The sequence below is a fragment of the Oncorhynchus masou genome, chromosome 19 (genome assembly GCF_036934945.1).
Source record: "Oncorhynchus masou masou isolate Uvic2021 chromosome 19, UVic_Omas_1.1, whole genome shotgun sequence".
NCBI classification, from domain to species: Eukaryota; Metazoa; Chordata; class Actinopteri; order Salmoniformes; family Salmonidae; genus Oncorhynchus; species Oncorhynchus masou.
In genome coordinates this window covers 32,914,683-32,930,247 of record NC_088230.1, presented here as the reverse complement: position 1 = coordinate 32,930,247, position 15,565 = coordinate 32,914,683, and the positions used below count along the sequence as shown (strand labels likewise).

The 15,565-nt window shown below is 43.4% G+C and overlaps 1 protein-coding gene across 1 annotated transcript in view; it reads left to right on the top strand.

Annotated features, from left to right (window-relative positions):
* LOC135506192 (pleckstrin homology domain-containing family G member 3) overlaps nt 1–15,565 on the top strand; it is a 119,842-nt gene that overhangs the window by 21,383 nt on the left and 82,894 nt on the right. Inside the window, exon 2 of the mRNA XM_064925684.1 lies at nt 576–643. Coding sequence (XP_064781756.1) covers nt 595–643 — 49 coding nt within the window. The 5' untranslated portion in view covers nt 576–594. The remainder of the gene's footprint in view (nt 1–575; nt 644–15,565) is intronic.

Genomic DNA, 15,565 nt, shown 5'->3' with positions numbered 1-15,565 from the left:
TTTTATTTCTAATACATACTGAGGTTAAGTTGAATTTCTCCTGCTGTGTTCAGCAGGGTTAAGAGTTAGGGGAGCTGTTAAACCGACTCGTTGAAACACCTGCATGATTTGCAATGTTGAGTGGCGATGATATATCCAAGTTCTGTCTAGAGTTCTCCATAAATCAGTCTAGGTACAATTTTTCTTTGTCTGTTTAAAAATGTCCAGCTGGAAAAACATGATATCTCAGTTTCTAGTGCTTTTCCAGGCCACAGCAGCTAAGATAACACCTACACCGTAAAAAAAGCACATTTTGTTTCAAATGACAACTGATGACTTTACCACGCATAATTACCTTAGTGAGCAGACCTGTACTTCCTCTTTTGGGGGAAAGGAGGATTATGGCACTTCCTGTAATGGTGCGTTGTGGGATTGATGAGCTGTTAAGACTCTGGTCAGCAGCTGTGCACAGCAGTAGTATGTCACAAGATGGGTGATTTAAAAAAAAAACTGTGGTCCTCTAGTCTCTTGACAAGGGGATCTGACGAGGGCTTTCATTCGCTGTCCTAATACTGCATCGTCATGTGTTCTTGCAGTTCCCGAGGCCGCAGTGTCATGCCAGAGGGATCTCTCAACGCCACCTATGAAGTCCCAATGGGTGAAGGTAAGATGACTCACTGCTCTCCTGCTTCTTAAAGATATGGTTTTAAAGATATACCCAGACTATATTGGGACGTTTGTGATTTCTCAAAACTGGTGAACAGATTTTCTGGGAGATTACATCAAGTGATAATTTCTATAATGAGTTGTCAACAGAGGAATCTATTTGCTGTAGAGGGCCTAGCCAGCAGTTTCTTTTTCATACAGCATCTAATTGTCTCGTCCTGCTAAAAATGTAGGCTGTTTTATTGAGTGGACCTTCATTGAATCACAAATCTCCCAGAGAGGTTAATGTATGAACACAATTATACTATTATAATACTCTTGTTCTACCAAGCACATTTGCTTGCAAATGTGGAAGCCCAAGTTTGCTGTCCAGTTTTAAAGCAATGATGGAATATTGAAGAGCTTAGAATCTTCCGCTGAACTGGGCATTCTGAGAGTCTTCTTCTTTGTCTGTCTGCCTCCTGACATTTCAGTTCCTGAACTCCAAATAGATGCCAGCCATTTACCAGGAAGCTAGGGAGACTATTTTCTCTCCCACACTCTCTTCTTGGATGTTCTTTTTACATCATACAGCTGGCCTGGCAATGAAGTTAATCTGTTCTGTTCACGCAGGCCATGTCCTTCAAAGGAAAGAGAAACCCGCACTCTGCTCTTGCTCATGCCACTTGTTTTAATTCAAAATGAAACAAGCAAGACCAATGTGTAGGTTTAGTCTTTTCTATGACGCTATAGCATTATTCCCACACACCTGCAACAATAAGCACTTTTCCCATCTATCTAAGAAGTAATTAAATAGCACCCTATTTCGAATATTGAGCAATACCTTTGACCAGGACCCATAGGGAATAGGGTGCCATTTGGGATACAACCATAGAGTTGTGGCAGGTTGAATAGGAAACTTCAAGGAGAAGGGTAGGGAATCTGAATCCTTATGAAGTGCCCAGTACAACAGTGGTGATTGTGCGGTGTCTGCACTGTGTACTTCCATTCTTCTCTCTCTTTCTGGTGCTGTGTGGCAGTGGAGGGAACCGGCTCAATTATTAGTCACACAAATCCTTTTCCAGGGTCTGAGTTTCTCACAATGGTGTTCTTTCTGTGCCCTGGTCCCATGCACTATAAAGGAATCTGGTTAGATTTAAACATTTTAAAGCACAGAATATTATATATTTTTGTTGTTACAACATCGGCTTTAGACAACACAGATTTTGTGTTCCCTGGATTGGATGAGGCCATGATCAAAGTGGGGAACTTTTGTGGCTGCAGTTCATGTATTTTTACAGGGGAGGGGGGGTTGCCTGTTGCCTGTTTAACAGATGTAATTCTTAGTGGAGTTCATCTGAACTCAGTCGGACAAGCCACTATAAAGTCACACCTATTTCCCCCCCCCCCCACTCAGATGGTACATTCCCAGAAATAATTTATCATAGTGGTGTAACACTGACCACACCAACATGGTTGAATAGGGGTGAACATCCCTTCAGAATTACAGCCTGGTGATATTGTTGGTAGGTTTGGGTGGTATCCAGATTTACATATCGTCATACCGTCCTTCTCTCATAGCGGGATATACGGTATTACCAGTTTAGTACACAAGGGGCTGCCAACAAAAGCAACAAAGCCCATTGGGCATCTATTACCAGAGTAATAGTGGATTTCAATGGAGGCTGCTAACTAAACCAAACCAAAATAAGCTAATTGCAAAGACAGGCAATCCAGCTCATAAAGTTATACATGTACAGTGTTTTGGGACTGTATTCAGACCCCAAGGCTTTTTAAATTTTTTTTTTAATTTTTCACTTTTCAGCCTTATTCTAAAATTGATTAAATTGTTTTTCCCCCTCATCAAACAATACCCTATAATGATATAGCAAAAACCAGTTTTTTTGAAATATTTGCTTATTTATAAATATAAAATGATCACGTTTTACATAAGTATTCAGACCCTTTACTCAGTACTTTGTTGAAACACCTTTGGCAGCGATTACAGCATCGAGTCTTCTTGGGTATGATGCTACAAACGTGGCACACCTGTATTTGGGGAGTTAACTGCATTCTTCTCTCTCTCTCAACCTCTGTCAGGTTGGATTGGGAGCGTTGCTGTACAGCTGTTTTCAGGTCTCTCCAGAGATGTTCGATCGGGTTCAAGTCCGGGCTCTGGCTGGGCCACTCAAGGACTTTCAGAGACTTGTCCCGAAGCCACTGCTGTGTTGTCTTTGCTGTGTGCTTAGGGCCGTAGTCCTGTTTGGAAGGTTAACATTCATCCCGGTCTGAGGTCCTGAGTGCTCTGGAGCAGGATTTTATTAAGGATCTCTCTGTACTTTGATCTGTTCATCTTTGCCTCGATCCTAACTAGTCTCCCAGTGCTGCCACCACCATGCTTCACTGTAGGGATGGTGCCAGGTTTCCTCCAGATGTGACGCTTGGCGTTCAGGCCACAGAGTTCATTCTTTTTTTCATCAGACCAGAGAATCTTGTTTCTCATGGTCTGAGATTCTTTTGGTGCCTTTTGGCAAACTCCAAGTGGGCTGTCGTGCCTTTTGCTGACGAGTGGCTTCCGTTTGGTGAATCTACCGTAAAGGCCTGATTGGTGGAGTTCACCAGAGATGGTTGTCCTTCGGGAAGTTTCTGGCATCTCCACAGAGGAACTCTAGAGCTCTGCCAGAGTGACCATCGGGTTGTTGCCCACTTCCCTGACAAAGGCCCTTCTCCCCCGATTGCTCAGTTTGTCTTGGCGGCCAGCTCTAGGAAGAGTCTTGGTGCTTCCAAACTTTTCCCATTTCAAGAATGAGACTTTCAATGCTGCAGAATGTTTTTGGTACCTTTCCCCAGATCTGTGCCTTTACACAATCTTCTGAATTCTACGGACAATTCCTTCAACCTCATGGCTTGGTTTTTCTGGCATGCGCTGTCAACTGTGAGACCTCGTATAAACAGGTGTGTGTATGTGTGTGTGTGTGTGTGTGTGTCTTTCCAAATCAAGTCCAATCAATTGAATTTACCACAGCCAGACTCCAATCAAGTTGTAGAAACATGTCAATGATGATCAATGTTTAAAAATGTGAAAAACATTATTTACATAAGTATTCAGACCCTTTGCTATAAGTGCATCACAGGATGCACCTGAGCTCAATATTGAGTCTTATAGCAAAGGGTCTGAATACTTATGTAAATAATGTTTTTCACATTTTTAAGCTGTTTTCACTTTGTTATTGTATTGTGTGTAAATTGATGAGGGGGGGGGGTATTTTTAATCAATTTTAGAATAGGGCTGTTAACGTAACAATGTGGAAAAAGTCAAGGGGTCTGAATACTTTCCGAATGTGCTATATATATATAAAACACAATAGATGGCAGTACTCACCCCCAGACACACCGGGTGAACATGATGGGTCTTGTGAAAGAGGTGCTCCAGTAGAACCACCCCACAGCCATGTCTAGCTAAGTGAATGGGTCTCTACAGTAGGTGTAAACGGTACGGTGGAATGGTTACTTGCCTATTTGTATCGTAGCCAGTGGTGTAAAGTAAAAATACTTTAAATTACTACTTAAGTTGATTTTTGGGGTATCTGTACTTTACTATTAATATTTTTTACAACTTTTACTTGGCAACTTTTCAAAAAACAAAAAAACTACTTTCTGCTCCATACATTTTCCCTGACACCCTAAAGTACTTGTTTGAATGCTGAGCAGGACAGAATGGTCAAATCCACACACTTATCAAGAGAACATCCCTGGTCACCCCTACTGCTTCTGATCTGGAGGATCAGCAGCTGAAACCTGGTCTTGATTGAGTGACGCTCTAAAACTTGATTGAGCTGTGACGCTGTAAAACACAATAGTCCCAACAAAAATGTAAGACATTTACAACCTTGCATAACATCAATTCACCTCCCATGGTTAGATAATGATAACCTTTTATACAATGCAAATGATATTCACCTGAAGTGCTGGTACTGCTTGATATGTGGCAGTGGCCTGAAGAACAGAGTCAGGTGTTGACAGCCGTATCTTTCCACCAGCACCGTGCCGTCTTCCAGTCCAACCAGCTGCGGGATGTTGACCCCTGTCAGTGTTGTCCTTCACCACACCTGGAATCTCTGACAGTGTTCACTCTGGTCTGTCTGAAGCGCTGCTTGATGAGGCCATAGCACCAGTCAGGTTCTAACTTGGTGAGGCCTGTAATCATGAAGGGAAGGTCCAGACTGATCAAATCAAATCAAATCAAATTTGATTTGTCACATACACATGGTTTGCAGATGTTATTGCGAGTGTAGCGAAATGCTTGTGCTTCTAGTTCCGACAATGCAGTAATAACCAACAAGTAATCTAACTAACAATTCCTAAACTACTGTCTTATACACAGTGTAAGGGGATAAAGAATATGTACATAAGGTTATATGAATGAGTGACGGTACAGAGCAGCATAGGCAAGATACAGTAGATGGTATCGAGTACAGTATATACATATGAGATGAGTATGTAAACAAAGTGGCATAGTTAAAGTGGATAGTGATACATGTATTACATAAGGATGCAGTCGATGATATAGAGTACAGTATATACGTATGCATATGAGATGAATAATGTAGGGTAAGTAACATTATATTAGGTAGCATTATTTAAAGTGGCTAGTGATATATTTTACAGCATCGAGTCTTCTTGGGTATGACGCTACAAATGTGTATGCCGAGGAACTTAAAACTTGCTACTCTCTCCACTACTGTTCCATCGATGTGGATAGGGGGGTGTTCCCTCTGCTGTTTCCTGAAGTCCACAATCATCTCCTTAGTTTTGTTGACGTTGAGTGTGAGGTTATTTTCCTGACACCACACTCCGAGGGCCCTCACCTCCTCCCTGTAGGCCGTCTCGTCGTTGTTGGTAATCAAGCCTACCACTGTTGTGTCGTCCGCAAACTTGATGATTGAGTTGGAGGCGTGCGTGGCCACGCAGTCGTGGGTGAACGGGGAGTACAGGAGAGGGCTCAGAACGCACCCTTGTGGGGCCCCAGTGTTGAGGATCAGCGGGGAGGAGATGTTGTTACCTACCCTCACCACCTGGGGGCGGCCCGTCAGGAAGTCCAGTACCCAGTTGCACAGGGCGGGGTCGATACCCAGGGTCTCGAGCTTGATGACGAGCTTGGAGGGTACTATGGTGTTGAATGCCGAGCTGTAGTCGATGAACAGCATTCTCACATAGGTATTCCTCTTGTCCAGATGGGTTAGGGCAGTGTGGTTGAGATTGCGTCGTCTGTGGACCTATTTGGGCGGTAAGCAAATTGGAGTGGGTCTAGGGTGTCAGGTAGGGTGGAGGTGATATGGTCCTTGACTAGTCTCTCAAAACACTTCATGATGACGGAAGTGAGTGCTACGGGGCGGTAGTCGTTTAGCTCAGTTACCTTAGCTTTCTTGGGAACAGGAACAATGGTGGCCCTCTTGAAGCATGTGGGAACAGCAGACTGGTATAGGGATTGATTGAATATGTCCGTAAACACACCAGCCAGCTGGTCTGCGCATGCTCTGAGGGCGCGGCTGGGGATGCCGTCTGGGCCTGCAGCCTTGCGAGGGTTAACACGTTTAAATGTTTTACTCACCTCGGCTGCAGTGAAGGAGAGACCGCATTTTTCTGTTGCAGGCAGTATCCGTGGCACTGTATTGTCCTCAAAGCGGGCAAAAAAGTTATTTAGTCTGCCTGGGAGCAAGACATCCTGGTCCGTGACTGGGCTGGATTTCTTCCTGTAGTCCGTGATCGACTGTAGACCCTGCCACATGCCTCTTGTGTCTGAGCCGTTGAATTGAGATTCTACTTTGTCTCTGTACTGACGCTTAGCTTGTTTGATAGCCTTACGGAGGGAATAGCTGCACTGTTTGTATTCAGTCGTGTTACCAGACACCTTGATAAAATTTAGGGAGTCTTGTTTTCAGATTAGCCTTGTTAAAATCCCCAGCAACAATGAATGCAGCCTCCGGATAAATGGTTTCCAGTTTGCAAAGAGTTAAATAAAGTTCGTTCAGAGCCATCGATGTGTCTGCTGGGGGGGGGAGACAGCCTAGTGTCCCGTTGTCTGCTTTACGGAGACAGCCTAGTGACCCGCTGTCTGCTTTACGGAGACAGCCTAGTGTCCCGCTGTCTGCTTTACGGAGACAGCCTAGTGTCCCGCTGTCTGCTTTACGGAGACAGCCTAGTGTCCCGCTGTCTGCTTTACGGAGACAGCCTAGTGACCCGCTGTCTGCTTTACGGAGACAGCCTAGTGTCCCGCTGTCTGCTTTACGGAGACAGCCTAGTGTCCCGCTGTCTGCTTTACGGAGACAGCCTAGTGTCCCGTTGTCTGCTTTACGGAGACAGCCTAGTGTCCCGTTGTCTGCTTTACGGAGACAGCCTCGTGTCCCGTTGTCTGCTTTACGGAGACAGCCTCGTGACCTGTCCCGTTGTCTGCTTTACGGAGAGAGCCTCGTGACCTGTCCCGTTGTCTGCTTTACGGAGAGAGCCTCGTGACCTGTCCTGTTGTCTGCTTTATGGAGAGAGCCTAGTGACCAGTCCGGTTTTTAATGCAGCCAGGGGGAGGTATGGCCTCCTGCCATGGGCATTGCAATGGTTCCAATCGGACAGGGAGTCTGGAGCACTGGAATGCTTCTAGTTCTGTCATCACATACACTTAGCTGAAAGGTGAAGTGAGGTGAGCTCATACTTTTGGATTCAAAAAAAGTGAAATACAATAACATCTTTGTAGGGAGATTGTACAGAACAGTGCTCCAACTACAGAATATTCTCATTGGCTCACCTCCAGGCCTGAAGAGCGTGTTCTGATGAGATTATTGTCTGGAAGTGGATTTATGACATCCATTTAAGGTTGTGTGTTATTATTCATGTCGGTGGAACGTCTGCATGAATGATAGTTGGTGCCTTGAGGCTGGTTTAGAGTCTTAATATCTACCTCTTCTCATTGGTAATTGCAGAGAGAGACTTAATGCAGAGGGCCAATATGAATGTAATTTGTATTTCTCCTGTAAAGTCTTTTATTATAAGTCTGTGATTGTCTTCAACTGTCTGCTCAGCACGCAGCATGTTTAATAACTAGGTTAACTCTTTGGCTGCAGAATGTTGTACACTATAAAGACTTTTGGTAGTGACTCTGCAGCCTGTGAATCCCTCAGGAGTCTGTCCATCCTGTTCCCCTCCATCTTTGTGTGACTTGCTGACGTACACTATATATTCAAATGCATGTGGATACCTTCAAATTAGTGGATTCGGCTATTTCAGCCACACCCTTTGCTGACAGGCGTATAAAAATCTGGAACGCAGCCATGCAATCTCCATAGACAAACATTGGTAGTAGGATGGCCTTACCGAAGAGCTCGTTGGCACCGTCATAGGATGCCACCTTTCCAACAAGCCAGTTAATAACATTTCTGCCATGCTAGAGCTGCCCAGGTCAACTGTAAGCGCTGTTCATGTGAAGTGAAAACGTCTAGGAGCAACAACGTCTCAGCCGCGAAGTGGTAGACCACACAAGCTCACAGAACGGGACCGCTGAGTGTTGAAATGAGTAGCGCGTTGTCGTGTCTTTGGCATTATTAGAACTGAAGACTTATTTATCAAATAACTCTCTAATTATTATTACGCGATTAAACTGATTAATCATGAACTGTAATTAACCAGGAAGTCGGGGCACCAAGGAAAATATTTTCTAATATAACTTTCCGATATTAAAATATCTGATCAATAAGTCTTCGAATTAATGAATTATTATTTACCTCACGTTAGTCTCATTCCAAACATCGTAAATTGTTGGTTATTTGCAAGAACCCAGTCTCCACTATGAGTCATCCATACATCAATTGTCTTAAAATCATTTATTTACTAAGTAATTCACAAAAATGCATAACAAAGTATATATGGTTACAAAGAAATTATAGAATGTGCCCTAGTGGGCTAAACCGGCATGGCGGCTTGTTCGACAAAAGGGGAGTGGGGGGTCAGCTGAGGAGACACTACAGAGTTGATTGAAATGCTAATCCTTTGCACATGAACGCTCACTCATTCGGGAACAATTGCAATCAATATATATGTTTACGCTCAGTGTGTCGTCGGGATCTCCGTTGAAAAGGTTGTTTCTGTTGGAGAGTCTGTCCGCTCTCTCTCTGTCTCTCTGTCCCTCTGTCTCTCTGTCTCTCTGTCTCTGTCTTGGTTAGAATGTATAGTTCAGAGTGATATTCATTCATGTCGTTATAGAATCGATGTTTCGGCGGTTGTCGGTCTTCGCTTTCAATGATACCAAATTCCTAGCTGCAGACTAGTAATTAATATCAAAGACTTATTCTTATTCTGTCGGTATCAATAGTCAAAGTTTAACCACGTGGTATGGTTAAAAGATTCAGCCATCTACTCAAACCTTAGCTTATACTCCGGTTTATGGTCTCTACTCAAACCTTGGCCCTCTCGTGGTAAGCTGGTCTGCAACCTTCAGCCATTTCATAATTGAGGTAAGCTTGGTCTGGTGATAGAAAACCCAGGTGGGTAATGTGGCTGTATTGCCTCCCATGAGTTTCACATAATTGTACCAAACGGACCAGTTCGTAGCTGGATTCTTCACCGATCTTTTATACCTTCTCCAGAACATAAATGTCGTTCGGATCTCCAGTTCTGTGAGGTGGAAGAAATTCCTCTGTTCTCTCTATGAAACTCACCCTCTCTATATTGTGGCCATGAGGAGATAATCTCCTCCAAGAATTTACGACCTGGTTGTAGGAGACAGAGAGACGGTGCCGAGGGGGATGGTGCTCGCGATGTCCAAAGAGGGCAACGTCAATACAGCGTAAAAAATGGCTGTCCTCGGTTGCAACACTTACTTCCAGAGACAGTTTGGAACTAGGTAGTAACGTCAGCACAAGAACCGTCGGAAGCTTCATGAAATGGGTTTCCATGGCCGAGCAGCCGCACAGAAGCCTAAGATCATAATGCTCAATGCCAAGCGTCGTCTGGAGTGGTGTAAAGCTCACCGCCATTAGGCTCTGGAGCAGTGGAAACACGTTCTCAGGAGTGATGAATCACGCTTCACCATCTGGAAGTTCAACAGTCGAATTTGGGATTAGCTGATGCCAGGAGACACTACCTGCCCCAATGCAGTGTCAGCTGTAAAGTTTGGTGGAGAAGGTATAATGGTCTGGGGCTGTTTTGCATGGTTCTGGCTTGGCCCCTTAGTTCCAGTGAAGGGAAATATGAACTCTACAGCATAACATTATATTATAGACAATTCTGTGCTTCCAATTTTGTGGCAACGGTTTGGGGAAGGCCCTTTCCTGTTTCCTTATGACATTGCCTGTGTGTACAAAGCGAGATCCATACAGAAATGGTTTGAGCTCGGTGTGGAAGAACTTTACTGGCCTGCACAGAACCCTGACCTCAACCCCATCGAACACCTTTGGGATGAATTGGAACGTCGATTGCGAGCCAGTGCCCAACCTCACGAATGCTCTTATGGCTGAATGTAAGCAAGTTCCTGCAGCAATATTCCTCCATCTAGTGGAAAGCCTTCCCAGAGGGGGGGAACAACTCCATATTAATGTTCGACGGGCAGATGTCCACATACTGTGTGTGTTTGCACCGTGCATGCATGCACACGGAGTATACACAACATTAAGAACACCTGCCCTTTCCAATACTGACTGACCAGGTGAAAGCTATGATCCCTTATTGATGTCACTTGTTAGATCCCCTTCAATCAGTGTCCAAGTGTAGAGTAAGTGGAGGAGACCGGTTCAAGGATTTTTAAGACTTGAGACATGGATTGTGTATGTTTGCCATTGAGGGTAAATGGGCAAGAAAAAGGATTTTAAGTGCCTTTGAACAGGGTATGGTAGTAGGTGCAAGGCGCACTGGTTTGTGTGAAGAAGAACTGCAACGCTGCTGGGTTTTCCCACAGTTTCCCCGTGTGTATCAAGAATGGTCCGTCGCCCGAAGGACATCCAGCCAACTTGACACAACTGTGGGAAGCATTAGTCAACATGGACCAGCATCCCTGTGGAACACTTTCAACACCTTGTAGAGTCCATTCCCTGACAAATTAAGTCTGTGCGACTCAATATTAGGAAGGTGTTCTTAATGTTTTGAACAATCAATGTATGTATTTATATTCCAGACTATGACTTTGCTCATTCTGATATTTAAAAAAATAAACTTTTCTGAATATAGGCGTATTGCTAGGTATTATTGCTGCACTGTTGGAGCTAGAGAGACAAGCTTTTCACTGCACCTGCGGTAACATCGACAAGTCTATGTACACGACCAATAAGCTTTTGATTTGGTTTGAATGGGCTTCTTTAGTAAATACATGTCTGAATCAACTGCCTTGCAAAAACATAGAACAGTAGTGATGGGAAGTTAAAAATAGTCATTTGCTTATTTTAAATTTGCTTCACTTCATTAAGGAGGTGCATGAATTGTTGCCAGTAGGCCTATTCAATGCCCTGAAAGTAGGCCTTTATTGAAACACATTCATTGTGACTGATTTATGGCTGTAAAAACATCCAAAACAGAGATCAGCGGTCCTTATGGTAGCGTAGAATCAAATGGTTTATAGCACCCCATATTTCCTCTTAAACCTCTTATGGTAGATGACTAGGTCCCCAGGTTGATGACTAGGCACCCAGTTAAGACTTAAGGCTATAACTGTCAAGAATTGTCTGTCAGCCGTGAAGGTGCGAAAATGACAAGCTCAGTCCAAGGTCTCTTCTTGACATTGGGATTTGGTTAGATAAATGGCATTAAGAGAATTATTAATGCACACTATGTTTGAGAACATTTTGTTGGCTGGTTTAAAAATGCCTGCTCCGGGAATGTTTTCTCAGCACATTTGAAAGGAGATTAAAAGATCAGCACCTTTTACCTAGAGTGTTTTGGTGACATTATGCCAGACGTGCATTTTCAACTGAAATGGAGCTGATGAGCTAGCCTACTATAACCACTCTACAGCATTCAGAGAGCTTGATCAATGCAGGGTAAAGCAGAATGTGTAAAAATGCCACAGAAGAGACTGAGGTAAGTCTTCCCCTCACTGAAACTGAATGTTGGCCTGAATTATGACAAAAGACCCTTGAAACTAGACCAATTTCCTTACGCTGTGTTTCACTCTGTTGATCAATTTGGCAGTCTTGGTTACTGTGTTAACCTGTTTTGTATGATAGTCCCAGTGTGTTGCCTCTGACAACATGGAGTAAAGACTGAATTCTGGTTTCCCATCCGTCTCATAGCATCACCTGGCCCATGAGACACAGGGAGGAGGGCATTCCGCAGATGCCACCTCAGGCCGAGGGATGATTTGTTTGAGCGGTAGCCCAGCACGATGCCTGTCAGACTGCTTTCTTTCATTACACAAACCCAGCAAGCGTCTTCCAAGCAATCATCAGCTCAACACCAAGGTTTCCAAAGAGTGGGAGGGTGGGTGGTCAGGATAGTATCGAGGAAGAATGTAAGAGATCAAGAAAAAAAGTCAAATTTAGACGCCCTGACGATGTTTCTACGTCCTCACGGCGGCAAAAGGAATTAATTTGTAATCAGACTGACATGAAATTCGATACACATCTGACCACTATACTGTACAGTATGTACCATGGCTTGTTTTTACAGTCTCTAGAGCCCATCCAGTGTTCTCCCTGGCAGGAGAACGCTCCACACTTACATCCAGACATGGAAAGAACATAGACCAAATTCGGTTTGGCTGTGGAGTAGGTCTGAGAGCCCGCTAGCTGAAATATTCATAGGTTCATATCGATTGTAAATCTTGGTCTCAACTGCGGTGGAACGCGTGCTTTCAGGGAGGATTACCTCTGATATCGTTTTTAATAAATCAGACGTATAAATGAAACCAGGCTTCTTGTCCAAACAGGCTCACCAGCTCTGAGAATCCAAAGTTCATGGCACCTCACATTTAAAGCCCCTTTGCAGATATTCAGTATATTCAGTCAGGAATAAACAAAGTGTGTACTGCTGCCCAGACTATTAGGTTGCTGAGCATACATGACATGATACATGGTTGGAAAGGAGTTTTTGAACCCCAAACTGTTCAGCTCAGACATCGGATTTGAATGCCCAGAGAACTGTTAGCATGGTATATTATAGTATATCATGTTCACACTGTTTATGTCGCCAACACTGCTACTTATCAAGTCAGCAAGGATTGCTGTGGTTATTGGGAGAAGCTGCAGTTGACAACAACCAGCAACATACAACGCTGTGTATTGTGTTCTGTTGGCACACAAGGTGAAGGGAGTTTTTTCCCCCCTCTGTGTGCTTGAACAGTTTGGAGACTCAATGTGTTGACCAATCAATGGTGTCTGTGGCAGTGAACTTATTCTGCTGAGAGAGAGAGAGCGAGAGACTTAAAGTAGGTAAATGGTTTAAGTGGCTTTGGTGGGCAGGTCGTACTATACAAGCCTTCTAGTACTGTATGTTGTGAGTGTAAACAGGAGCCATTAACAGAACCAATGAAACGTTAGGTAGGATGTACAGGGACATGCGTTTTGTTCTTGGCAAATGTTTTCCTCATTCCTCTACACTCTAACACGGATTAATTGTTCCGATGTGATTTTATATAGAATATATTATATAGGATATATAACCTTATATGGCAAATGATTGACTAGTGATTTGTCTCCGATTGGGTGAGTCAAGTGGATAATATTTGGCCATGAAAGAGGATATTTGTTCTGCAGCACACATGTGATACCTCACTCAGATGTACTATTTGGGTAATTGTACATAAATAATGTAATATTGGTTCTGAAGTGCGTTATGGATGAATACCAAGTTACTTAGAAGCTCCACTGTGCTTTTAGAGGAATGCACCAGGGGGAGGTGCTCTCTGCACTTCACTGGTGTCCTACTTATCTGATTACAGCAGGCTACTGTAAGTGCCTCTGCTAACAACCCTGTCTCTTAATGCCAAACCACACTACAGTATATTGTTAGACTAAGAATTTGACTACATAAATGAGTCAAATGTTGTTTTTCTCCCCACCACCTCCTTCTAGTTTGACCTTAGCCATATATAAACACTTAGACATATATCCCCCCACATCACAGTTTAAGATGCATATCGCACTGTTGGTTTTTACAAGCCCTGACCTTCCAGACATTTTCAGCAGAGTAGGGATAGGCTGGCTGCCGCTGCACTGGGCTGTCTACGACTGCAGTCAGTGTTAGTGGAACCTCTATCCTGGCTGCAGATCAGTGCAGTCCGCTGGCTTTATGCTGTCAGTTCGCTCTGAACTAACACTAATTGGATAGAAGTTTTTCCACCAGCGAAGGGAGGCAGGTGTGTTTTGGCCGAGGATACAGACAATCTGATTTGATGAATGGGAATGCTGTGAGGGTTGAACATTTTTTGATAAGAGGGATTTGATTATGTTTTAAAGACGTCAATCAGGATTTCTGAAGGATTTTTCTTGGAGTTTTTCCAGAGGAAAGATATTAAGGTTTGTAGTAATTTTTAAGGACATTGAATGTACCGTTTTTGATTGCACTAATGGGACGATTCTGTTATGTATATGGAACTAGCTATCTTTAAAAAAATATATATTTGTTTGTGATGGCAAGCCTCATAGTGAGCAAATCAAAGTGAGCAAAGTTGTTGTGGGGTTTTATCAACTTTCCATTATTCATTAGTCGTACTCTGCATTATTTAATGGATTGTGATTATCCTCTTTGGTTTATAAGACTACAACCTAATCCTGCAAAAGAAAACCTGAAAAGTGCCAATTTGTATGTGAAAATATCACCTGTTTAGTTCATTGATGCCCTTGTCTCACAAAAAAATATACAGTTGCAAAAATAAATCCCTGTCAGACAGTTACTTGTCCCTTTTACAGAGGATTTATTTTTGAATTATAATTGTTTTGCTTTGTTTAACAGGGAGTCCCATTGAGGCCAGGGTCCCTTTCTCAAGGGAGCCCTGCATACACATGATTTACAAAATACAATAGAATACAAATGCATTAAAGAAACACAATCACATTCATAAGCAAGGATGCCCTCAATCAACTTGTAGGACTTCCTAAGAGGCACCATAAGATCCTGTTGTAAGGAACACAGTATGTAGATTGTTCTATACATGGGGTGCAAATCAATGAAAAGCCGTTTTACCTCTGAGGAGACCAGAGGGATTTCCCGAGTTAGCCATCCCTGAGGCCGTGTATGTATCTCGTCCGTAAACACATTAAGCGCTTATCATTTGCAATGTATGAACAAAACACTTATTTCATAACCGTATCATCAGATGATCAGAAAGGATCATGAAGAAGTCATGAAGAAGTCATGTACGAGTCCAGTTCCATTTTTAGTTTTTTTTTAAATCTATTTTTTTAATAGGACCAAGCCAGTGTTTTTACCTCGCATTAAATCATTGTGAGGGGAATTAAGATTTAGTGGTAATCTGTTTTTGTTTTCCTGTCAGCTGGTAGTTGTCGCAGGACACACAGTGCAGTTCGAGAGTTCACCTATGTTCTACAGCTCCTAGGCCAGCCCTCAGGGCAGGAGTCTCTCATAATAGAGCTGTTCCTTGTTGAGTTTTTTTTTTTCCTGGAATAGAAAAACCCACACCTGAGTTAGCGAGGTGCAGGCCGGGGGAAGGCAACACTTTAGAAAGAAATAAGATAATCACGCACTTCATAACTAAGTAATATAACCAATGCATGTTTGCCACAGGGATCCACAAGCATTTGAGCAGTAATGGTCTTCCCAGCTCAAATGTATATCCAGCCACGGTAGGCGTTTCAGGGCCACGGTAGGCGTTTCAGGGCCACGGTAGGCGTTTCAGGGCCACGGTAGGCATTTTCAGGGCCACTTTTGACCATATTAGGAAGCCCTAGTTGGAGAACCTTCCCTTTGCCTAGAGTTACGAGTCACAATCATCCGTCTGTCTCTTCCT